This window comes from Eptesicus fuscus, chromosome 17, assembly GCF_027574615.1.
Source record: "Eptesicus fuscus isolate TK198812 chromosome 17, DD_ASM_mEF_20220401, whole genome shotgun sequence".
In the NCBI taxonomy this organism is placed as follows: Eukaryota; Metazoa; Chordata; class Mammalia; order Chiroptera; family Vespertilionidae; genus Eptesicus; species Eptesicus fuscus.
In genome coordinates this window covers 52,502,254-52,526,478 of record NC_072489.1, presented here as the reverse complement: position 1 = coordinate 52,526,478, position 24,225 = coordinate 52,502,254, and the positions used below count along the sequence as shown (strand labels likewise).

Here is a 24,225-nt window from a genome sequence, read left to right as displayed (position 1 = left end):
CTGGAACAACATCTGAAGCCACGCTGGACACTCAGGGTGGTAGTAAAAGGCAACTCCCTGTTCACAGCATTTTTGTGAAATCCTAGTATTTAAAATAATAATAATAATAATAATAAAAAGCCCATCTGGTGAGATGGTAATTCATTAAACGAAAAGAGGAGGCAGGAGGCATGGGGGAATCCACCCTTTTCTTTCTTTGTCTTGTGTGTTTGCGTTATTGTGGGATGACAGCGACCAAAATCTGGGTCCCCGATTGTGCAGGGTGGAGGAGAATCCGGGGTGCATGCTGATAGCGGCCTCCAGGCCGGACAGTTTCTTCCAGGTGTGTCAGCAGCTGCCCCGGTCTTTAGAACCAGGAGGAGACGGAGGGGGGCAGAGAATAAGGGTTTGTGGGTTCCGTACATGAAGAAGGAGCTAGGCCGAAACCGGTTTGGCTCAGTGGATAGAGCGTCGGCCTGCGGACTGAAGGGTCCCAGGTTCGATTCCGGTCAAGGGCATGTACCTTGGTTGCGGGCATATCCCCAGTGGGGGGTGTGCAGGAGGCAGCTGGTCGATGTTTCTCTCTGATGTTTCTAACTCTATCCCTCTCCCTTCCTCTCTGTAGAAAAATCAATAAAATAAAAAAAAAAGAAGGAGCTAGCATCATGCAGGAAACTCCTCATTCTTCCTGAGCTACACTGTGGCACACCCTCTGGGTGGCACACCCCTCGCTGGAGCCCAGCTCAGCCCACAAACTCCCGGGAGGCCAGCCAGGGCCCCACCAAGCCTCTCCCTTGAGGAGCGGACGCCGTCCGTCCTTCCGTGCGCCGGCCCCTAGCGAAGAGCCCGAGCTCCCAGGGCTGTGCACGCCCGGGCCCGGGGGAGGCGGCTCCGCTCATGGACCCCGAGCCTGCTGTCGGGGGCGACCAAGGTTTGACGGTCCATTTTGTAACTCGCATATGTCCTGTCTGACCTAGACCCTGTCTTTCAAGATGGGGAGGGATGCTGGGGCTTGTCTCTGGTTAAAGTGATTCTTTGCTTGTTATAATATGTTAGCACTCTGATCTATGTGTGTGCACGATACATATTTGTATAAAATGCATATCTTAGATGTCGGCATATTTACAGATATGAATATAATGGGAATTTAAAGTTGACATGTCTGTTTTGTAGCAGGAGTTGGGCTATGTTAGTTACATGTAGGCGGCGTGGTCTGTTGGAGCACTTTAACAAGAGCCGTCGGTGACTGGGGAAACCCCTCTGATTCTACCGGTATTTCTGCTCACCCGCTCTTTTCTCACTTCCCCCATTCCCGTGGCAGCACCTGTGTTAACACAGCTCTGCAGTGAATTCTTTCATCCCCCTGTGGATGGAGCTTTGTCTCCTTGGGTGGGGCACACAGGGTGCTTTGTTTGGACTTGGACGTGGCCCCCGGAAGGCTTCCCTTACAGTTGTCTCTGACAGGCAAGTTCATTCCCTGCTGAGGCTGGCTGGCTGCGGGCACGGCCCAGCGCCTCCTGCTCCGGTCCCCAGGGACCTGCAGGCAGCCCCCGGCCTCAGAGGCAGCCCACTGCAGTCTTGCTGGCTGTTCCATCACAACCAGCACACTGTGTCGATTCGTGCTGTTTCTTTTGATACGAGGCCCCTTGAGAGAAGAGATTGTAACTTATTTTGGTTTCTGCGAAGTAAGCTGGTGGGTAATTCCATGTAAGGTAGACAGGCTTTGCGCCCTCCCGCCTTCACTTCCGAGTGCCTAGTCTTCTCCGTTCGCCAGGACGGAGCCCAGCGCCGCCTTCCCACCCGGGACTGGTAGGGCTGGAGCCCGAGGACGCTGCGCGGCACATGCACACACATGTTGAGAGGCCCAGGGGCTGGGGGTTGGCACACTCTGCAGCTGATGAATAATTCATGGCGGCTTCTTGTGCCATAAAAGTTTCTCCTGAAATGGAAATTATTTTAAAAGAGGATGCGGATAGGAAAATCTGGAAACGTGCTTTCGTATTTATTGACCTGCCTCCGTCATGTACTGGGAAGACACAAGTTGACAAACATCAGCATCGTAAAATCTAAAGCTGACAACAGGCCCTGTGTGGGCAGAGAGCCGAGAACTCCGCCCCGATGTCTCCCTCCCTGTCCTTTCCAGGTGTAACCTCTCCGGGTATTCACAAAAGGCCTCAAGGTTCCTGGACGCTCTCCGGCTGTCCTGGAAGACAGACTCGGAATTGTACTGGTAGCCCGGTGCGTGGTAATTAGCAAGAATGTATTACTGACTGGTAGTTTGAGTTTGGAAACTGATTCAAAGGCTTTTTCTAACTGAAAGGGGCCTTAGAGATGAAATTAGAATATCTAACGATGTCTGTATGTCTATTTGAATAAATTTGAAACCCTCTGTTTTCCTTACACTGTAAAAAGAATGGGTGTTAGTTTTCATTTCTAGGAAAGATAGGGCAGGTTTTAGAAAATCCTACATGGCAGAGAGATTATAAGTAAGCAGAGTAAGTCATACATCTATCTCTATCTATCTATCTATCTATCTATCTATCTATCATCTATATCTATCTATCTATCTATCTATCTATCTATCCATCCATCCATCCATCCATCCATCCATCCATCTATACACCTATACACCTATACACCTATACATCTATATCTATATCTATATCTATATCTATATCTATATCTATGTATCTATGTATCTATATATCTATATCATCTATATCTACCTATGTCTATAGAGAGAGATCAAAGTGGAAAGACAAGACATTTTATTTCTTTTCTCTGCTTTTTGCTGCTCTCCCCTTTTCCTCTCCATGGAATGTAGTTAAGGCATTTGAAACCTTTCCATTTGCTGCCAGCTGGAACCTACGGGAAGTGCATCCTGGAACACTCCCCAGTTGACTTGAATCTCAGTCGTAATGAAATTGGAAGTTGGCAAATTGTCCAGGCGCACCTTATGTTTGAAACACACGGGTTTAAAACAATACTCTGCATTGTTTTAAAGGTACTCGCCATAGGGAATATTGACAAAGTATTTTACTTACCATTTTTTAATAAATGGATATTTTGAAAGGGTATATAATGAATAAGTTTGCCCGTGCTTAAATTTTGTCTCTTATTCTCGTGGCTGTGTCCCTGATGCTTTACAGCCACAGTTTTCACCGGCTCACCCATCCCTCTTTAACGAGAGCCCCTCCTCCGGTCCCTCTGTGGCCGCGTCTTGAAGGCATAAGCTGGTTAGTTAGATGGCTGTTGGTGTCAGACTTAGACTCAGAGATCTACTACCTTCTGCTTTAAAGGATATGCTTAGAGCAAGTCTTTACATACACTTCGTTAGGGCATATGAGATACCAGCCCTCTCTTTTATAGTAAAATCCAACTGCTGACATGTACTTCTCCATCACTGACATACTTTAAAGGTTGGGGTGGTCGGTAGGGTATTCATTCAGAACATGGGAATTTAACAAAACTTGTCTCTAAAGGCCATTCATTTCTAAAAAGGGGGTGGGGGGAGTGCAATGTGCTGATGAGCACTTTTTAGGTTTCATGTGAGAGAGTGGAAGGCTGGACAGGTTTTTCTGCTTTAACAGCAGTTACAGCTGCCACCGCAAATGAGCTCTGCCAAGGTCAGTGACCAGTGGGTCAATTAGAGCATGGCATGGCAGGGACATGCCCGAGGACCACTGAGCATCGGGTTTGCATAAACCAGCTAACAACAGAACAGGCCTTGCCCTGCCCGTGGTTGAGCGCTGACCTATGAACCAGGAGGTCACGGTTCAATTCCTGGTCAGAGCACATGCCCGGGTTGCAGGCTCAATCCCCAGTAGGAGGTGTGCAGGAGGCAGCCTATCAATGATTCTCTTTCATCCTTGATGTTGCCATGCCTCCTCCCTCTCCCTTCCTCTCGGAAATCAATAAAAATATATTATTAAAAAAAAGAACAGGCCTTGAGAGTGCCTGTCGAGTCTCCCTCCCCCGCAGCCAGCATTCACAGGTTCCCTACACCAGGCTTCCTTGAAGATCTTAAGGGAATAGAAACTCCCCAGGCCCAGAATTACTCCCCTTTATGATGGCATGGGAACCACGCCTCGTGCTGACCTGTACATTGATGTGGTTTAGAGTTAGAAGGTGAAGTGGATGCACACTGCTGTTGGAAAAAAGTCACCCTGAGCATCGTACTATTTGATGGGAAGAACTGTCAAATAAGTAGAACTATAACTGCTAATATAAGGGGATGTATTTTCCCCTTATATGATGGGATGGTACTATTTGATAGAAAGTGCACCCCACTGACTATTTTTAAATGGTTTATTCTCCCTATTTTTCATATATAAGGTGTTTCTGGCTATGTGAATACTCAAGTTGCATATTCAGGTTCCTGACTTAAATTACCCATTTTACTTGGCCTCACCCACGTCTTTATTATTATTATTCATTATTCCTGTTATTACTTTAAAGGCACTCTCACTGCAGTAGTCTGCCTCTAATTGGTAGCTTCATCAGGGAGGGGGCACCGATGTGTCATGGAGCCCTCCTTGGACTTGGCATTGGAGCAGCTCGTTAGCATTCTGTCTGTTGTTAGTTTACTAAGCATCTTTCAGCAGGTGGCAAGCATTGAGCTAGGTGCTGTTCAGAATAAATCTCTGTCATTTAGAATCTATAACCTTGGAAGGATCCCTGGCACGTAGGTGCCAAAGATGTGCTGGGCAGCTCACCAACATGGGAAATTAGTAAGGACCTGGGCAGGGTGAAGAGCGCAAGGCTGGGGACACAAGATGGAAGAGGCTGTGATCACCTAAGCAGGTTGGGATGCTGGGGTGGGTGTGGGGGGGGGGAAGGAGGGACAGGGAGGGAAGACCTGGTGCTCTTTGGGATATAGATGACCCCACTGGCTTCATGGGGCACACTCTGACCACAGGTCACTCTGTACCATGGCTCCATCATGAGGGCAGGCGGCCTCTGCTCCTCAGGACCCCTCCCTGCCCCTCCTCCCTGCCAGAGCCACAGGGATTGGGATGTATTTTCCCCTTGCTAAAATGGCTACTCTGGTGAATTTCAGAGTTACCTTCTTCCGACATAACCGTGTGATTGTGCGCTTGCAAAAGGAAAGCGTGTTCTCTCTGAACACAATGTCAGGGTCTTGAGTTCTAGAGACAGAGAGGTTTGGTTCACATCTCAGCTTTGATACCTACTAGCCATGTAACCTTGGGCAAGTGCCTCAACTTCCCCAAGCCTCGTCTATAAAATGGAGCTTGAACCCAAGTCTGCTTTATGTGCTTGGGAGGATTAAATGAGCTTGTCTAAAACCCATCGCACAGTGCCTCGCCTGTGGTAATGAGTGGCTTATGTAATTAGCAATTACAGCGCCACCTACGAAATCCAGACGCTTCCCAATTATTTATATTATTGCGTAGTGCTTTGGAATCCAGAGTCTTGATTCTCCTTCGGTTATTTCATTTTAATATGTATATTTTATGTCGCTTACTTTTTATTATACGAATTGTGGCAGAATACGCTTTTATTATAGAAATTTCAAACCCAATAGGGAAGGCAAAACGTTCTCCTCGACCACCTTTCACATGGAGGGAGTAACACGACCATTATTGCTTTTAGCTGTTCACTTCCTTTTCGTCAGCGTCATGCATGTTCCTAGTTTTAAAAGTCGAACCGTGTCTTCTCCCATGAGTGGGAGACAAAGGAGTGAGTGCCAAGGATTCTCGTTTTTCTGTTCCGACTCCCTGTGATGACAGCAACTGTGGCATCTCTGTTACACAATGTGGCCTTTCTAAGTGGGACATTTGACCTTCTTCTCTGGCATGATTGAATAAACTTGCAATCTATGAAAAGGTTGAAAATAGATCTAATTTGCTCTGTGTGGGGGAAATAATTAATAGTGCTCGAGAGAGGTCTGGTAAGCCCCCAGAACAAGAGTCAGCAACCTTTTCCGGTAAAGAACCAGATGGTAACATTTTAGGTTTTACAGGATCTATTATCTATGCCGCCACTGCTACTGTCCCACCCTTCTGCCCCCTCTCTCTTTCTAACCCTTTAAAAATGAAAAAGAAACAAACAAAAACAGGCCCAGTCTTAGCTGGGAGTAAGACAAAAGCAGCGTGTGGGCCATAGTTCGTTGACCCCTGCCCTAGAGCTAACTAGAGGAGCAGAGCATGGAATGAAGGGTAAGGTGCAAATGGTTCAAATGCTTGAGGTCACTATTCCCTGTCCCTGGGTTACTCATCCACTAGGCTGTAGGCTCCATGAAGGAAGAAAGTGTCTAAGCCGTTCATCACTGTGTATCAGTATCTTTCTAGTACAGTGCCTGACACAGAGACAAAATAAAAATTGATCAAATGAAAAGGAAAAACCAAGTAGTATGGTAAAGCTTATTTAGAAAATGGGCAGTTCCTTGATCCATCCCCCATTCCTAAGTGCAGCTCTTTGTCCATCTATTTCAATGGTTTCCTCTAATACCTGACACAGGATGGCTTTGAAAGGTAAGTTCAGAGTGCAATTCTAGACTTCGCACTTCAGACGTTACCTATTGTGAAGAATGTTGAAGAGTTCAATCCTAATCGTTTGTAGTAAATCGATAGATCATGTCTATAATGAGAAAAAAATGTTGAATGACCATATAAGCATCTTATTTAGAGAGATGGCTTTAAGTACCCGGATAAACAGCTGGAAAGAGCTGAAGGAGGTTGCCGCCTCTCTTGCACCCCATCTCCACATACAGGGAAAGGGACGAGAGATCTTCCAGGTTGGCACAGCACCTCGTGTCCTCTTCAGTGTCATTGAGGGTTGGTGTCCTGGCAGAGTGAAGGGGAGGGGAAAATGAGACGTCACTCTTTACCATGAAGACTGTCAACCCACCGTCCTCTTTGCTGTTTTAGCCATCTCTTCCTTCAGCCGGTCCCTGCAGCCCCCAGCACCAGGCCTCTCCCCACTTGCCCCAGTTGAAATCTCCCCTCCGGGCTAAGTTTCAGTCTTTCCCTCTTTGCTTATGTCATTCATTGACTTTCTAGCTCCAAAACTGTGTCGACATCTCTTGTCGACAGTTGTTCCACTCTCATTCTTTGGGGGTTTGCGCAGGCATGGAGATAAACACGTGTTCACAGAACTGTGTCTAACCAGAAGCTCCAGGTTTCTGTAGACTTTGGCACTCAATTACTGTCTTATGCTCTAATTATCCCACACTTTCTTTTATCTCCTACAACAGAGATATAAGTTCAGTGATGTTAGAAACTATGATTTTTATATCTTTCCGAGATCTCAGTAATGATTAGTTAACTTTTTCAGTTTTCCCTTTAAAGGTTCCAAAAAAAAAACACGTTCTACAGTATTTTCAGGCAGGGTACACTTGTATCAGTTAGCTATAGCTGCTTCATAAACCGTCCCAAAATTCAGAAATTTAAAGCAACATCATTCTCATTTCTCATGGGTCCGCCAGGTATTCCATGGTCAGCTGCTTTAGGCTGAACTGGTGGGCACTTTGAAGGGCTTACCCTATTCAGGGATAGTTCTACTCCACACATCTCTCGTCCTCCTCTTGGGACCAGCAGGTTAACCCAGCCATGTCCTCATGACATTGAAGCAGAAGGTCAGGAGGTCAAGCAGAAACGTGCGTGATCTGTTGAGTGCTAAGCTCAAAACTCCCACACGGTCACTTCCTCCTTATTGTATAGGCCAGAGCAAGTCACATGGTGAAGCCCAGTTTCAAAGTGGGAGGAGATTGTGAAGTTCCTTGGCAGAGGGCTTGGACAACAGGGAGGTGATAGATTAGGGCCACTGATGTAATCTGCCCTACCATCTTTGCAGTAGCAGTAGCATTGGCGTGAATGTGCACTTCCTGAGACTCATGTCCAGGTAAGCTGACATTTTTCATTTTTGATTACAAAATTAAAGCTATGACCCTCAGGGACCTTCCTAACCGTACTTGAAGAAATGATCTCAGATGAAACCAATGAATAAGATGTTACTAGAGCAAAGAGCTAGCCAATAGAAGATGTGAACACTGTGTGTGACTAGCCTGAAGCTAAGCTTTTCTGTAAAGAACAAGATAGTATTTTAGCTTTTGTGAGCCAAATGGTCTCAGTTGTGACTGTTCAACTGTGGTTTTAGCACAAAAGCGGCCATAGGTTATACGTAAGTGAGTGGACACGACTGTGTTCTATTAAAAACTTATCTGTAACCCAGCCAGAGTGGCTCAGTGGTTGAGCATTGACCTATGAACCAAGAGGTCGAGGTTTGATTCCTGGTCGGGGCATATGACCAGATTTCAGGCTCGATCCCCAGTGTGGGGTATGCAGGAGGTAGCTGATCAATGATACTCTCTCATCATTGATGTTTCTATCTTTCTCCCTCTCCCTTCCTCTCTGAAATCAATAAAAATATTCTTTTTAAAAAAACAACACAAAAAACCTTATTTGTAAAACCAGACAGAGGAAATTAGTTTATAGACCACTGGCCTAGAATATTGAAAAGAAGAAGAGTCCGTTATTGAAGACGTTTTGAAAAAGGATCAATGGTTTCAAAGGCAATAAAGATTAGCTTAACAAGATGTGCTTTAGAGATGAAGTCAGGAAACTATATGGTCATTCAATAGATAAACGTTCCAACAGGTTCAGGTGCTTCAGTGGGAATGAAAACTCACCGCTCTTCCAAAATATTACTTGCTACAGATTGTTTCTGAAAGCCTGTTTGAAAACGTGTTTACCGAGAATGTTAGTGTTTTTGTTTAGCTGGAGAATGAGAAAAAAAAAAAAGGTTTAGAAATAAAATGAAAGAAATACCTAGCTAAAATGATTTGATTTTATGCCACTTAAAACATTTTATTTGATTGGTATGACCTAGATTTATATAAAGGAACTAACAGAATTAATAGGGATGATTTATTTTTGAGTATTTAAGAAACAATATGCAGGATTCAAATGGGTATTTTTCTGCCTCAGTTCTATTTCACTTAGATTTTACTTAGAAATCTTCATGTCTCCCCCATATTTGAAGATAGGAAAAAAGCTCAGAATACTGTTAGAAAATAAAGGGGTGGCGTTTCATTTGCTAGAAGTCATTAATTCCTGTTTATTCAATTACAGTCAGCTTATTGTCCTGAGCCTGCACTTTATATTTCTTCTGATTAAGTCCAGATACTGGAGCATTTGGAATATCGCTTCAGGAAAGATGGGAATGAGGAATGCCCCTTGGATAAGAGTCTTAATTCTATTAAAGGTTTTCTAAAGCCTCATATTTTTTTCAGGGGTTTCTTGTTTTTTCTCGCCTGATGGAGATGTCAGAATACACACAGAAAGGGAGTCCAGAAGGTATTGCTTCCCCCAACGCACCTCATTTCAGTATTATTTACTGAGCTCCTGGCACAGTGACTGAGCACACCTGTCACTGTTAGGATCTGGGGGTGCAACTAGGAACACGGTCGCTATGATTCTTTCCTTTGTGGTGCTGAGGGACCAGCAGCAGCCATAGGCAAGTAGAGCAGAGTGTCAATCAATGTTCCAGGGGTCCCAGAGGGAGGAGCTAGTCTCCTCAGACATAAGAGGATCTTTCCCAAGGTAACTACCCTCCCTCTTGATTTTATTTATTTATTTATTTATTTTTAAATATATTTTATTGATTTTTTACAGAGAGGAAGGGAGAGGGATAGAGAGTTAGAAACATCGATGAGAGAGAAACATCAATCAGCTGCCTCCTGCACACTCCCTACTGGGGATGTGCCCGCAACCAAGGTACATGCCCTTGACCAGAATAGAACCTGGGACCCTTCAGTCCCCAGGCCGACGCTCTATTCACTGAGCCAAACCGGTCAGGGCATCCCTCTTGATTTTAAATTCATACAATTAAAACCACACTATGAAAGGTGTTAGAACCCTCCATTCCTAGTCATTATACCTGAGGTTAGCAATAAAATTAAAAGGAATTCTTGAGAGGTTTTGAGAACACAATAATTTGAAAACCCCTGAGTTTCTTGGAAAAACACCATTTTCCCAGGTAACATAATCACATAAATCCACTCTCACTATTACTGATTATCTCCTTCTCTCTTTAATTTGTTATGTTCATTATTTGTTCTTCTTTTCTTGAGAAGTTCTCTTTCCTCTATTTCAGCTCATTTATTTTCTTACTGTTGTGTGTTGAATTGTGTTCCTGTAAAATATGTTGAGGTTCTAACCTCCCTACCCGCCCCCTCCCCGCCCCTGTCTGTGAATGGGACCTTATTTGGATAGAGAGTCTTTGCAGATGATCAAGTTAAAATAAGGTCACCAGCATGGGTCCTAATTCCATGTGACTAGTGACTTTATCAAACATGGAAATGTGGGTGCAGAGACAAAGATAGAGGGGAAACGATGTGAGATTCAGGGAGGGAACCAGCTACGAGCCACGCAACACCTGAGGCTGCCAGAGGCCGGGGTGGGGGTGGGGAGAGCCTGGAGCAGATTGTCCCTCACACCTCTCAGAAGGCACCAGCCCTGCTCATATCAGAGCCTTGATCTTGCACTTCTAGCTCCAGAACTGAGAGACAATACATGTCTGTTGTTTAAGCAAACCAATTTGTAGTGCTTTCTTAAGGCAATGACATGAAAACATGTATAAAGTCATTGTAAGCATCCCAGGAGATAATGTATGTAAATAAATATGAAGAGCAGCGGTCTAGTGCAGTGGTCGGCAAACTCATTAGTCAACAGAGCCAAATATCAACAGTACGATTGAAATTTCTTTTGGGAGCCAAATTTTTTAAACTTAAACTTCTTCTAACGCCACTTCTTCAAAATAGACTCGCCCAGGCCGTGGTCTTTTGTGGAAGAGCCACACTCAAGGGGCCAAAGAGCCGCATGTGGCTCTCGAGCCGCAGTTTGCTGACTACAGTCCTATAGTATTATTTGTGTTACAGTGTAGGTTTCAGCCTGAGAATCACCAACATGGGGCCATCCATCAATGATGACAGCTCCTCAATGACTGTGGGTACGCGGGTACCCCGGGACACAGGGAACATCTAGTTCTCACCAAACAGACAAGGAGGACTTGCTACCATCTTGTGGTAGCCGTGAAGAAAGCCTCGTGTTCACATAGCAAGAGAGCCCCAGAGGGGGATTAAGTCAAGGATCTGCCAAGAAACTCCCCAAGATCCAGCCTTGCCATCAACTTGCTGATGCTCTGTCTCTTTATGAGTAAGAAAAACTTATTTTTAGTCTCTTTATGACTCTCGGAGTCTTCGTATAAATTTCTGGTTTTGAAGGTTTCAGCAGTGTGTTGCTGTTCTGGCTCCTTCACTTCCACAGTAACATGAAGAATCACAATAATTAAGATAGCTAAAGTCTTTGAGTGCTTATTATGTGACATGTGCATGTTCTGTCTTTACCTGTCATGCTCTCTTCTTTAATTGTCTCAACAACTCTGTTATTATCCCATTTTACAAAGGAGAACACTGTAGCTTTCAGAAGTGTCTTGCCTCATATCATGGCAGATTCAGACCTTGAACCCAAGTCTAATTCCATGGACACAAAGTGACAAAGAATACGAGATTTTTTTATAGTTAAAATGTACATTTAAAATAGTAACTACTCAACTTCTTCTCAAGGATTGAAACCAAAAGTGTATACAGAGTTCCCCATAAGCCATGGTTTGCTCACCAGCTAACCTGCTTCATCTTTTTAATCTTTTCCCTCTGAATACATTTGCCTCAATTTTTGCCCATAATACCTCTTTTTTTTTCCCAATAAAAATTTCAAAGCAACTCAAGGGATTTCATCTTTAATGGAAACAAACAAAAAGAGTCAAATAAATATTAAACACCTACTATTGGCCATTGTAATTGGAAAAACAGTAGCTATGGTCCCTGCTCTCATGCTGCTCCTTCCAGGTTTTGGAAAGACAGACATTACACAGGTGGTTGTATCATTGTGAACTGTGGCAGCATGAGAAACTATTTAGTGTAAGAATCCATCTAGGCAGGCTTCACAGAGGAAGTGACGTGTAGGCTGGGTCCAAGTGGTAACCAGGAGTGGACGTGACAGTGGTGGGAGCCACAGGCTGCCTGGCAGAGGGAGGAGGGTGTATGAGGTCCCTGGCTGATGTGAGAACAGGGTACGGCACAGTCCGGGAACTGAGAGATGCCCCTGTGACGGGAGCTCAGTGAGTGAGGACACAGGCTTCAGGAGGGGAGGGCGAGGATGCTTGTTCGCGAAGGCCATCGTAAGAGGCCTGTCCTGTGCAAACACCAAACATTGAAGGATTGCAGTGTGAGTGAAGGTGGTAAAGGTCTCTTTAATAAAAAATGATTAGAGTAGATCTGAATGGCCTAGTGGTGTTGGTGGAAAGATTTTTTTAAATTGGGAAATAAAAGGAAATAGGGCCCAGTCATCATCGCTCGGTAGTTGAGCGTCGATCTATGAATCAGGAGGTTGTGGTTCGATTCCCAGTCAGGGCACATGCCCAGGTTGCGGGCTCGGTCCCTGGTGTGGGGCGTACAGCTGGTTCTCTCTCATCACTGAGGTTTCTATCTCTCTCCTCCTCTCTTCCTCTCTGAAATCAGGGACTAGGGTCCAGAAACCGTCCCACACACTTTGACTTACAGCAGAGGAGCGGAAAGGATGGGCTTTTTGATCACGGGCGCTGGAGCCCTTGGCTGTCCATCTCACACGCTTTACAGACATTCCAGTGAGGCAGATTCAGAACATGAAAAGTGAAGCAACCCGGCTTCCTGGCTAAAACACAGGAGAATATCTTCATACCCGCGGGTTAGACAAAGATTCCCCAAACAGCATCTAAAGCAATCCCTTGCCAGGAAAGAAAAAGCGTTACTAAATTGAATTTTATTAAAATTACGAGTTGTTCATTAAAAGACATCATTAAGAAAATGAATAGGCAAGCCACCATCTAAGGGAAGGTAGTTGCATTATGTTGGTCTGAAAAAGTACTCAGATCTAATATATATCAAGAACTCCCGCAGATCAATAAGAAAAAGGCCGGTTAGCCCTGCTTCACAAAGGCATGTACTTCACAAAAGAGGATATCCCACGATGCCAATAAGCATGTTAAAAAGAATCTCATCCTCCTTAGTCATTAAAAACCCAGTGAGATTTTATTAATCTTATGCATCTGTCAGAAGGGCCAAAATTAAAAGGACTGATAATACTAAGTATTTATAAGGATATGGAACAACTGGAATTCTGCGACATTGCTGGTGGGAATATAAAGTACAAATCAGGCCGAGGCCCGTTTGGCTCAGTGGATGGAGCGTCGGCCTGCGGACTGAAGGGTCCCGGGTTCGATTCCGGTCAAGGGCATGTACCTTGGTTGTGGGTGCATCCCCAGTGCGGGGTGTGCAGGAGGCCGCTGATCGATGTTTCTCTCTCATCGATGTTTCTAACTGTCTATCCCTCTTCCTTCCTCTCTGTAGAAAATCAATAAAATATATTTTAAAAAAATAATAAAGTACAAATCAGGAGAAAGGAGTGTGTGTGTCTACTGATGGGCTGGTATAATAATAGTCCTGGCAGTTTTATTTGTCATGGCCCCAAGCTGGAAAAAAACAAATGTTCCCAAACAGGAGAATGGATAACTTAGTTGTGGTGCATTCTGTCAATGGAATGTTACTCAATGAAAACAGAAACTACTGATAGGACAACATGGATGAATTGAACAGGCGTCATACTGATGGAAGAGGACATACTGTGTGAATTGTCTTGAAGTTCAAAAGCCAGCAACACTACCCCACTATGAATACGGACCAGAATACGGGTGAGCGGGGAGGAGGGGGTGTAGTATTGATGGGTACAAAGGAACCTTCTGAGGTGTTAGGAATGTTCTAGATCTTGATCTGGAGGTGGTTAAATGGGAGATTTGTGAACTTTACTGCATCTAAGATACCATGCAATTAAAAACTTAACACTAAAAATGATAACAGTAGCTTTGGATGATATGGTGGTATGTTTTCTGAAACTAGAGTCATAAATTGTATAGGTAATGTGATCTGAACTGCATAAACAATTTCATATTTTTTAAAAAAAAAGAAAGAAAACACAAGGAAGAATTAACAGTGGTTTCTGGATGGTAGGCTTGTGTTACTTCCATTTCTTCTCAGTTTTCAGGGTTTCCCAACTTTTCTCTAATGAAGTGTATTAATTCAACATCAGAAAATGAAATAGAAGAGACTATAGCCGAAGAGATATTTGACATAACTTGACCCTCAATTAGAAATCAAGTTTGAAATTTTAGGAATAAAGTAGCAATTCAGAGAGGAGCAAACTCATGGGGCTGTGAGTTGGGAAGGCTTTGTAGAGCGGTAACCCTAAAGGGGTGGGGGACAGCATTCAGGGAGGATGTGGGCTGGGGGGAGGGGGGTGGGCGGTTGGTCAGTTAACCAGTGTGATGTTTCCGTGGGCCTGTGTTCCTCAAGCTGACTTTGTTTCTGGTCGCTTCACGGATTCTGTGGTCCTTCACACATGTAGTTACTTTTTCTCCAACTCTAACATGATCCTTTTAAAGCCATTTGTAAATCGTATTCTTAAAAAGCTCTTTTCCTACCCGTTTATATTGTCAGCCATTGCCATTTGCTCTGTCTTCTATTTTGAGGCTGCCTCCCCGCCACTGAATGTCTCCATATGCCACTGGGAGTCTAAAAATTAATTGTGCCAAGCAGTTCTCTCCTCTTGGAAAATAAATAAATAAAGGAATCACACACACACACACACACACACACACACACACACCATTGCTCCATCTGTCCCATTGGAGACACCCACCACCCACTTCATCCTGGTACAGGCTATTTTTGTTCGCTTTGTCTTGAGAGCCTCTATATTGGACGCCTTAAAAGATTACTTTGGTTTCCATCAGAAGATAAAAAGCAGAGTCCTTTGTTCTATTTTATACCTAGGACAGGGCTGTTTGCAAAGCAATGCTCAATCAATGCTGATTGAATTGCCTTTGTACAAAGCGTGGTCTGCGCCCATTCGGATTGTTCTGTGAGCATTTTTACTGAAGGGTGCACGTTTGTAATGATGAGGTAGATGGTGGAAGGCATAGTATTCTTTAGAATCCAATTTCCCGTTCTCTGCAAACTTGTATTCTCTTAGGTGAGATTAATTACTACATTTTCACATTCTCTCTGATGAATTGAAGATTTCTGTAAGTGGTTGTTTTGTTTTTTTTTAAACTGCTTCTCTTCTTGGCAGGCTGAGTAATAGCATTATGCTGTGTTACTGGAAATTTTAATCAATACAACGCATGTGTCTTGAATTAGAATGCTAGGAAGTACTGCTGAGTTGCACCATTTAGTTAATGCAAAAAGCTGAGAAGTTCGGGCATTTATGTGCAGATGTCAGTTTGAGTAAACTGAGTCTAGATGGGCAATTTTAGTGTTTTTTCACGGAAAAACCTAAGGAAATATTCATTTTAAGGTCCAATGTTCATAAGGATTAGAGCAGCACCTCCCCTGAAGCAGACACAGAAATGAGGGAGACCACCTTTACTTTCAAGACGTTCATGCCCAGCCTGGCCGGCGCAGCTCAGTGGTTGAGCCTCGACCTATGAACCAGGAGGTCACAGTTCGATTCCTGGTCAGGGCACATGTCTGGGTTGCGGGCTCAACCCCCAGTGAGGGGCGTGCAGGAGGCAGCCCATCAATGACTCTCTCTTATCATTGATGTTTCTAGCTCTCTTTCCCTTCCCCTTCCTCTCTGAAATCAATAAAAAATATATATATTTTTAAAAGTTCATGCCCAGTGATTTGCCTTCCCTTTCACCCCCTCCCATGGCCCCAGCCCAGGCTTTGGTGGACATCTGCAGCGGTGACTTTTCCCCTGAGACCCAGAACAGCGTCCCCAGCTGCTGGACACTGCTCCCTGGATGTTCTGATGACATCTACACTTATTAGCACCTCTGAAATTACTTCATCGCCACCTCTTTCCACCAAACTCTTTCTTTTTCCTACGTGTCTTGTCTCAGTGGCTGTACTTTTCCCATCCCAGATACTGCCCACCCCGGCAGTCCCCCAGGTCGTGGCCTGCCCCAGTCAGTGACAAGGTACCAACGCTGGTTTGCTTTGAGACTCCAGGTATTGCATTTGTTCTCCTTTCTACAAGGTCATGAAATGGGTGGTTCCCACGGGGTAAAAACTCAGGTTATGATGTATTGCATATTGGAGAGAAGTTACGGTTTCCGCCTGGGGGGAGATGGGAGAGGTAAAATTTAATGGAAATGCATGGCTGAATGTCAGAAACATGCTGATCCAAAGAAGTGAGGGCAAAAGGGTAGGCACTGGATAGTCCTATTGATGTGAAGTTCTAGAATGTGCAAAAAAGGTGAGAGGGATCAGAACAGGCGTTGCCTCTGCTGTGGGGCTGGGGTTGACTGGGAAGGAGCAGAAGGTACTTTGTGCAGTGAGATATCTTGATAGAAATGGGAGATATCTTGATAGAAATGGGAGATATCTTGATAGAAATGGGAGATATCTTGATAGAAATGGGAGATATCTTGATAGAAATGGGAGATATCTTGATAGAAATGGGAGATATCTTGATAGAAATGTGGGTTACATGGGCAGATGGATTTATCAAAACTCACTGAGCCCTGGCCGGTGGGCTCAGTGGTTAGATTCCCAGTCAAGGGCACGTGCCTGGGTTTCAGATTCCATCCCCAGCCCCAGGAGGGGCATGTGTAGGAGGCGACCAATTGATGTGTCTTTCTCACATTGATGTTTCTCCCTCTCAGCCTCCCTCCCTCCCTTCTACTCTAAAAAAAAACCCAAAAAACAAAAACAATGGAAAAAATATCTCTGGTGAGGATTAACAAACACACACACACACAAAAAAAACTCCTAACTGAACTGTAACCCTAAGATTTATGTTTTTCACTCTGTAAATTATACCTTAATTTCATAAAAGAAACAAAATTAAAGAGAGCACTTGCAGAGTAATATGTATAATAGTATCCTACTACTGATTTAAGATCAAAGATTAAATATAGTACAGATATACCAGTAAATAAAATAATATAGTGAAGGAAAGATATGCTCCTGTATTTGTGACAAGAAAAAACAATGGTAAAATGTGTCATTTGTGTGGCCCCCCTGGTGTGGCTCAGTGGTTGAGCATCGACCTAAGATCCAGGAGGTCATGGTTTGATTCCAGGTCAGGGCACATGCATCGGTTGTGGGCTAGATCCCCAGTGTGGGGTGTGCAGGAGGCAGCCAATCAATGATTCTCTCTCATCATTGATGCTTCTATCTCCCTCTCCCTCTCCCTTCCTCTCTGAAATTAATGAATGTGTTTTAACAAAACAGAACGAAAGCAGGTATATTGTTTTAAATTGCCATTTGTGGGTGTTGCAAGTATCGTACACTCCGTTGCTTGGGAAAACACGGCCACTCCTGCAGTGGTTCATAGCAGAGATGCCGTCATTCAAATCCAGTTTTACAAATGAGAAGGTGGGAATCATTTAAGTAAAGCTTCCAATCCTTCTAAACATCTCGCACCCCACGGCCGTCCTCGGGTACCTGAAATGAATCACAACAGTTGATTGAAGCTTGGAGGGTGGGAGGGTTTGAAATAACTACACACGGTCCCAGATGGTAGCCCCAGGCCACGGCAGGTCTGCGAACATATTTTGTTTAGGTTTTCCGTGGGGAGGGGAGGGTGGGGAGGTGGAGTTGTTGTTTTTTTAAATCCGTTGCAAATGTTTAATACTTGGGAGATTTCGCATAAAAACCTGAACATCTGGCAGTACTTGGCTCGCATTCCAGAGTAGTAGTAATTGCCTGGGTCTGTGTGGTGCGCCTCCTTTAAGTGGAGAACGGATTGTGCACGTATCCTATCACAGGGATCGCAGGACCAACCTGCTGCCCCAATTGCTGTTTAATTTCTATGTTTAGTCCTTGGAGTATTTGAATTGCAGCCTTTGAATTAAGATTTATAGGCCCCCGCTATGTACTCAAAACTACTAAAGGCTTTCGTAGATACATCATAGATATGCTCTCACTGCATCGGTTTTACAGAAGAGTTAACCCAGGTTTAAATAAGTGAAGAACTCATGTAGCTTGCCCAGTAGTGAGTAGCAAACCCAGAGCTTGAGTGAGATTTCCTCACTGCAGAGCCCATGCATTTACCCACCACATCGTTCTTCTCTGTGTATTTTTAACCTTGGTTTCATCCGTTATTTAGTACTTATCTCTGGTTAGTTGAGTTCTTGTTGGTTTCCTTAGGATTTATTTGGATAGAATAATTTCCTGGTCTCCAAACTCGCTTGCTTTTGTATCCCTAGTGGAAAAAAAAAATTAAATGCATATTTGTGTAAATTATTTACTGATAAATAAGACACTTGCACTTTATTAATAGGATGTACACTCTGAAGCCTACACATATTTAAAATGTTAAAGAACGAGATTTTATATATATGCTCTAGAATTTTCCTCCTACATAGCAGTCGGTTATCTTTAAGGTATTTTGATGCCCTATGTTGGCGCCAGTAGATGAAATGATGCCTGAACGAGAATTCTGCCTGAAAGCACCTTTTGTATCAGGCTCCCAATTTTGTATCCAGTGAACTGTCCCTTCCAGAAAAGGGATGCAGCAGAAAGCCGCCAGCTCAGCCGGACTATGGAAAGATGAGGAAGTGCTGCTTGGTTAGAGAATTAGTTGCAGCCACATTTAAAACACTGCGTTCTAAAACCTCCAACAGGCCTGCTCCGTCCAAATAGCCAAAGGCAAGGTCTTTTGTGCTTGTGACAACCTTGGATTTGCCTTTGGGAAGTTTAGGTTTTCTTTAAACATCTAATTCTGAGTGTGGGTTTCGTGTCCAGGGCAGCAATGTCCTCCAGGGTCCATTTCTCAGTCTGAGATGTGGGGGTGGGGGTGGCGGGGGGGGAGAGAAGGGGGCCCGTGTAGTGTGTACCACCATCTCATCTCACAGGACTGCGCCACGATTAACAAATTTGTGGTTATAAAGTACTTGGGCGAAATCAAGGGCAGAGAGAGGCTGTGAATGCTGAATCGGTGTGAAATGCATTTGTGGGCTCCTGTGCAGGGTTTCCCCGGACACTAAGAAAGAGTGGCCGCAAACAGACCTTTGGGAGGCACGCTCTGCGCTTGCTCCAAGGTAATGCCACGTTCTTGCTCTAAGAGGTTACCTGTGGGGGGATCCGTGCTTCCTCCTAAGACCTCATCTGTGCTCCCTGACCTCTCTCTCCTCCCAGTGTCGTGTGGGATCCGAATAAAGCTTTCTTCCGGAGCATCCTCTGTTTGGATTTTCCTCCCTGCCTTCGCCTCACCCCCTTATTTTCTTAGTGCTTTTTCTTCAAGGTCCAGATCAAACAGCATCTTCTCCACAATCCCACCGGCACCAGGCTGACTCAGCCTTCCCCCCTCATGCACTTTCCTGATATATGAGCGTAGCCCTGAGAGCGTGGCAGGGAAACAGGTCCTCCCCGCCCCTTCTTCCCCCTCCCCCCCCCCCCCCCAGGACTCCCTAAAGGGCAAAACATTCCCTGGTGCCATTGCTGGGAAGGTAACAGGAATGCATAAAGCTGTCCGTGCCGAGTATGTGCCACAAGCCACCTCTCAGTCTGAAACACAATTCCTTTCACGAAGACAGAAAATGAAACGGTCCCACGCACCATATCCGGGATCTCTACACCAGCCCCCAACCGTTTCTTGCTATACAAACTGGGGTGGTACTTAGCAGACTGTACCGTAGTTCGGCGCCTCCTCACCACGCCTCCTGCTAACGCACGCGCTCTTTGAGGCCCCTTATTCATCACTCAGGCAGCTGGCACCTGGCCTGGCATGTTGCCGGCGCTCAGTAAATGTTTGCTCACTGGAGACATCTCCTTTAAACAGAGGGAGAGAAGCCCAACCCGATTGGCTAAGGGCTCCTGTGCTAGTCCATGTTGATCTTATTTATTTCTTGTGACCGTAAACTACAGGGAGTTCCTCTTTGACGTCAAAGTTGAAGTCCAGAAATTAATCTCAAGAAAAGCCCAGCCGGCGTGGCTCAATGGTTGAGCATTGACCTCTGAACCAAGAGGTCATGGTTCAATTCCTGATCAGGGCACATGCCCCGGTTGCAGGCTCGATCCCCAGTGTGGGGTGTGCAGGAGGCAGCCGATCTATGATTCTCCCTCATCATTGATGTTTCTATCTCTCTCCCTCTCTCTCTTCCTCTCTCTGAAATAAATTAAAATATTTTTTTAAAAGAAAGAAAGAAATGACACTGGTGAGCAAGAGGCTCTGATGGTGACACAATCAGGAAATAGGATATTTCGTTGTTTGACATTTTCTAGTCGGTTGAGCGTGAACGTGGAGGTCTGCCAGAGGGGGCCGTAGCTGCTCTGTGTTGTGACGGACGGATGATAAATACCTTCCCCTGTGCCTCTGGAAACGCTTCCCTCTGCACTTTTCCTCCTGGGAGGCCGGGGCCGGGGAGCCGAGCAGCGGGCGCGTGCACCGGCTCGGCAGCCAGCACCCCTGTCAGCAGAGGTGGGACAGGTGCTGACGCGGGGGTTTCTGGCCTGCACTCAGCTGTTCATCCCACCAGCAAGGATGGGCTGTCTCCTAGTGACCACGCCCTGGGACTGTGTCCTGTGGCCACTGCTGGCCTGGGCCTCCCGGGCGTGTGCCTGTCACTTGTGTCCTCCAGTTCAGTGGCACTCAGCTAGGAGCTCTGGCTAGTCGGAGGCTCATTGCATCCTGCAGCCGCCCGTGTGGGAACGGTCAGCCCCGCTGGTGTGGAATGTCCATTCTCCTCGCCTATTAAAGCAGTGCCTCGTGGCCGAAGAGTGTTTTGACTTTGGTATCTGAGTTTTATCCAAACATTGGGTTCTCATATTTCACAGTCACTTCTTATTGAGGAGTGTCCATCCAGTTCTCTCTTAAGGCATTGAGCACCTAGGATGGGTGGAGTGTCCTCTGTGAAGGAAGCAGCTGACCAAGGCAAGCCTCCTGCCCTCCAGGGGCACATCAGCTAGTGGGGGGATACGGCCGCCTGCAGGTAACCATGTGGCAGGCAGGACGTGGTAAGTGCCACGGTAGAGCTGCGGTTCTGGGACAAAACAGGAAGAAATTGACTCCAGCAGGAGTGATTCTGGAAACCTCGATGGAGGAAGTGGCAGCTGAGCAGCCTTTTTAAAGGCCAGGTGGAGCTCAGCCGTCGTGGCTCAGTGGTTGAACATCGACCTATGAACCCAGAGATTACAGTTCAATTCCTGGTCAGGGCACATGCCTAGGTTGCAGGCTCAGTCCCCAGTGTGGTGTGTGCAGGAGGCAGTCAATCCATGATTCTCTCTCATCATTCATGTTTCTATCTCTCTCCCTCTCTCTTCCTCTCTGAAAGCAATATATATACACTGAGTGGCCAGATTATTATGATCTCTGAACATATAATAATCTGGCCACTCAGTGTGTGTGTGTGTGTGTGTGTGTGTGTGTGTATTTTTATTTATATATTAGAGGCCTGGTGCATGAATTCGTGCATGGGTGGAGTCCGGCCAGCCTGGCCAGCGGGGAGGGGACATGGGCAGTTGGCTGGCCTGCCTGCTGGTCGAACTCCTGGTCGAGGGGACAATTTTCATATTAGTCTTTTATTATATAGGATATACACTGAGTGGCCAGATTATTATGTGTTCAGAGATCATAATAATAGGTGGATTTTCAGAAGGATCCAGTGGGAAAAGATGAGGAATTTCAAGAAAAGTGAAAGGAACCCGAGAAGGATTAGGGTTAGGGAGTATGGGGTGTGCTCAGGGCATGGAGATGTTTCAGCCACTGGAGGAGCCCACAGCCTGGTGGCTTGTGACATGTGGTCAGAGACAGAGCTCTAACTCGATGGGGCAGGTCCATGGGGGACGTCTGCGACCCTCCCCCAGCGGAGTTCCATCGGCAGCGGCTTCCTTGAAGGCCTTGCCAGCGTGGCTCCCGTGGCCACGTGGAGACCTTGCCCATGGAGAGTTCTGTCGGGGAGTAATCTGAGCCACTTGCTGTCTATTAAACTAATTATGCTTCCGTCCTCAGAGTGCCTTGGCGCTCTAATCCTGACTGCTCAGCAGATTTGATGTAGTATCTGAATTATTAATGGGGACGATACGGAAGAGGGGGCTTGGCTGCTTGTTCCATTTTAAGCAGGTCTTGGGCGGGTGGCATTCCGGGAAGAGAGGCCGCTGCTTGCAGAGTGATGGACGGAGCAGGCCTGCCAGAGGAGCCCTACCCCGACGGGAGCCTGTGCCAGTATGCTCAGAAAATCACTGCCTGCTTCGGAGGGATGGGTAAGACCCCCTTAGCATTGGGCTTTTCAGAGGAGATGCCCCCGGTTGATGGTGCAGCCGAAGAGAAGGACTAAATGTAGACTAGCTGGTCGCAGGGAGCAGGACTCGCTGCTGGACCGGGAGCACCTCCAAAGGGCCCAGGCATCCTTGTCTGGCCCCCTTCCTCTGAGCCCCTCCACCTTAAGAAACTGCTGTTTCTCCGCTTAATCTGTGCTGCTCAGCGGCGAAGATCGTCCTGAGGATGGTGAGCTCTTATGGCACGTGTTTGCGATGGGTTTGCTGAGTTCTTTGTTGGCTCATTTCTGATTAAAACAAAACCTGAAAAGCAGGTAAGCCCACGGTCACTAAATTCAGACCATTTCCTTAGCAACTTAGAAGCCACAGGCTCTAAATTCAGACCATTTCCTTAGCAACTTAAATCCTACAGAGATTCTAATTCTAAAGGTGGACACTGTTCTCTCTTAATATTTTTTTTCTTAACAAGTAGAAGACAGATCTTAGCAGGTGGTTTAAAGGGGGAGGGTGACAGTTGTCTGGGGGGGGGGGAAGACTCAAATCATTACATGGAATAAAATGAAAGTCTTCAGACTTCATTCGGGGAGAATTACGGTGGGGATGGACCTGTGCCTGGAGGATTAAAAGCATAATTAAGGCATCATCCACCCCCTGAGCACTGCGTAGCCCCCAGATGCCTGGCTCTGAGGTGGGGGTACATTTTATTATTGAATTTCTACTGTAGAAACCCTCAAAGGTAGAGTGCCAGGGCCTCTCTCTCGATGTGGTCGAAGTCCTTGGGTGAATCTGCTTGCTGATGGTTTCTTTCCACAGTTTATCATAGAAGAGCTTCTTTTGCTACAGCGGAGCTGTTTCTGATGAAGTATGCAGACCAGCAAAACCTTGGGTGAAGTTAAGCACTGTAATTAGCATTGGCTTTGTAGTGTAGAGCATTGTGATAACTTGTCGTATAACCACATAGACTGTCACAAAAACCACTACACTGCTTTGTGAATGCTGAGAGGATGATTTTATGTGGGCTGTTCACGCAGGAATGGAAGAAATGGGTCCTCTGGTGCCCGGCCCCAGTGTGGGCACATGTGGGAGGCAACCAATCAGTGTGTGTCCCTCACATTGATGTTTCTCTCTCTCCCTCCCTCCCTCCCTCTAATTTACTCTCTAAAAATCAATGGCAAATATATCCTCAGCTGAGGATTATCAACAACAACAGAAAGGAACTAGTAACCATCGGAGTAAGCTGTCCTTTCTCTGCTTCATCTTCCACAGCATCTGTGGAAGGACCGGAGGCCTGTGGTAGGAACCGTCATTACCTAGGAGTCAGGAGACCCGGCTCCCACCATGGACGCCCTGTGTTGTCATGGGCAAGTCACTTAGCTTCTCTGAGACTTACGTTCCTCACCTCCAAGTTGAAGGGCTGGAGCAGGTCTGCGCTTCCTGACTGTTGGTCCTGGTCTGGGGAACTTTGAGGAATATAAGCTCCTGGGCCCCACCCGCAAAGCATCTCATTTGGAGGTCTGAGCCAATGCCCATGATTTTGTATTTTTCCAAAGCTCTACAGAAGATTCTGATGTGCCATGATGTTTGGGGACCACTAGACTAGATTATCTTCGAAGGCCTTTCCAGCTCTATAATTCTATTCTGTTTAAAGTGTGTAAGGGTTTTAATGCACAGAAAATTGTGTTAGAACACAATAGCCCAGTGACAGGAGAAGGGGTGTGGGTTTTTTCACTCTGACTTGGGACCATTGTGTGGCCACAGACTATCACATACTGCACTTAACCTTGCTGAGTGGCTGTCAGAGGGTAAATGCTTCTTAGCAGGGATGTCCTATGTTTATCGGCACTCTAATTGCGTGAGGGTCCTGCTGGCTTGTAACTTGGTGAAAACACCCAGCTACCTATACGGCCATTCTCTCTCCATCATGCGATTCTGCTAGAGTCTGCAATAGCAGAATACCACAAAACAAC

At 45.7% G+C, this 24,225-nt stretch overlaps 1 protein-coding gene across 1 annotated transcript in view; it reads left to right on the top strand.

The window, feature by feature from the left end:
• Positions 1-778: 778 nt before the first annotated feature.
• ABLIM1 (actin binding LIM protein 1) overlaps positions 779-24,225 on the top strand; it is a 185,328-nt gene continuing 161,881 nt past the window's right edge. Inside the window, exon 1 of the mRNA XM_028149531.2 lies at positions 779-910. Coding sequence (XP_028005332.2) covers positions 877-910 — 34 coding nt within the window. The 5' untranslated portion in view covers positions 779-876. The remainder of the gene's footprint in view (positions 911-24,225) is intronic.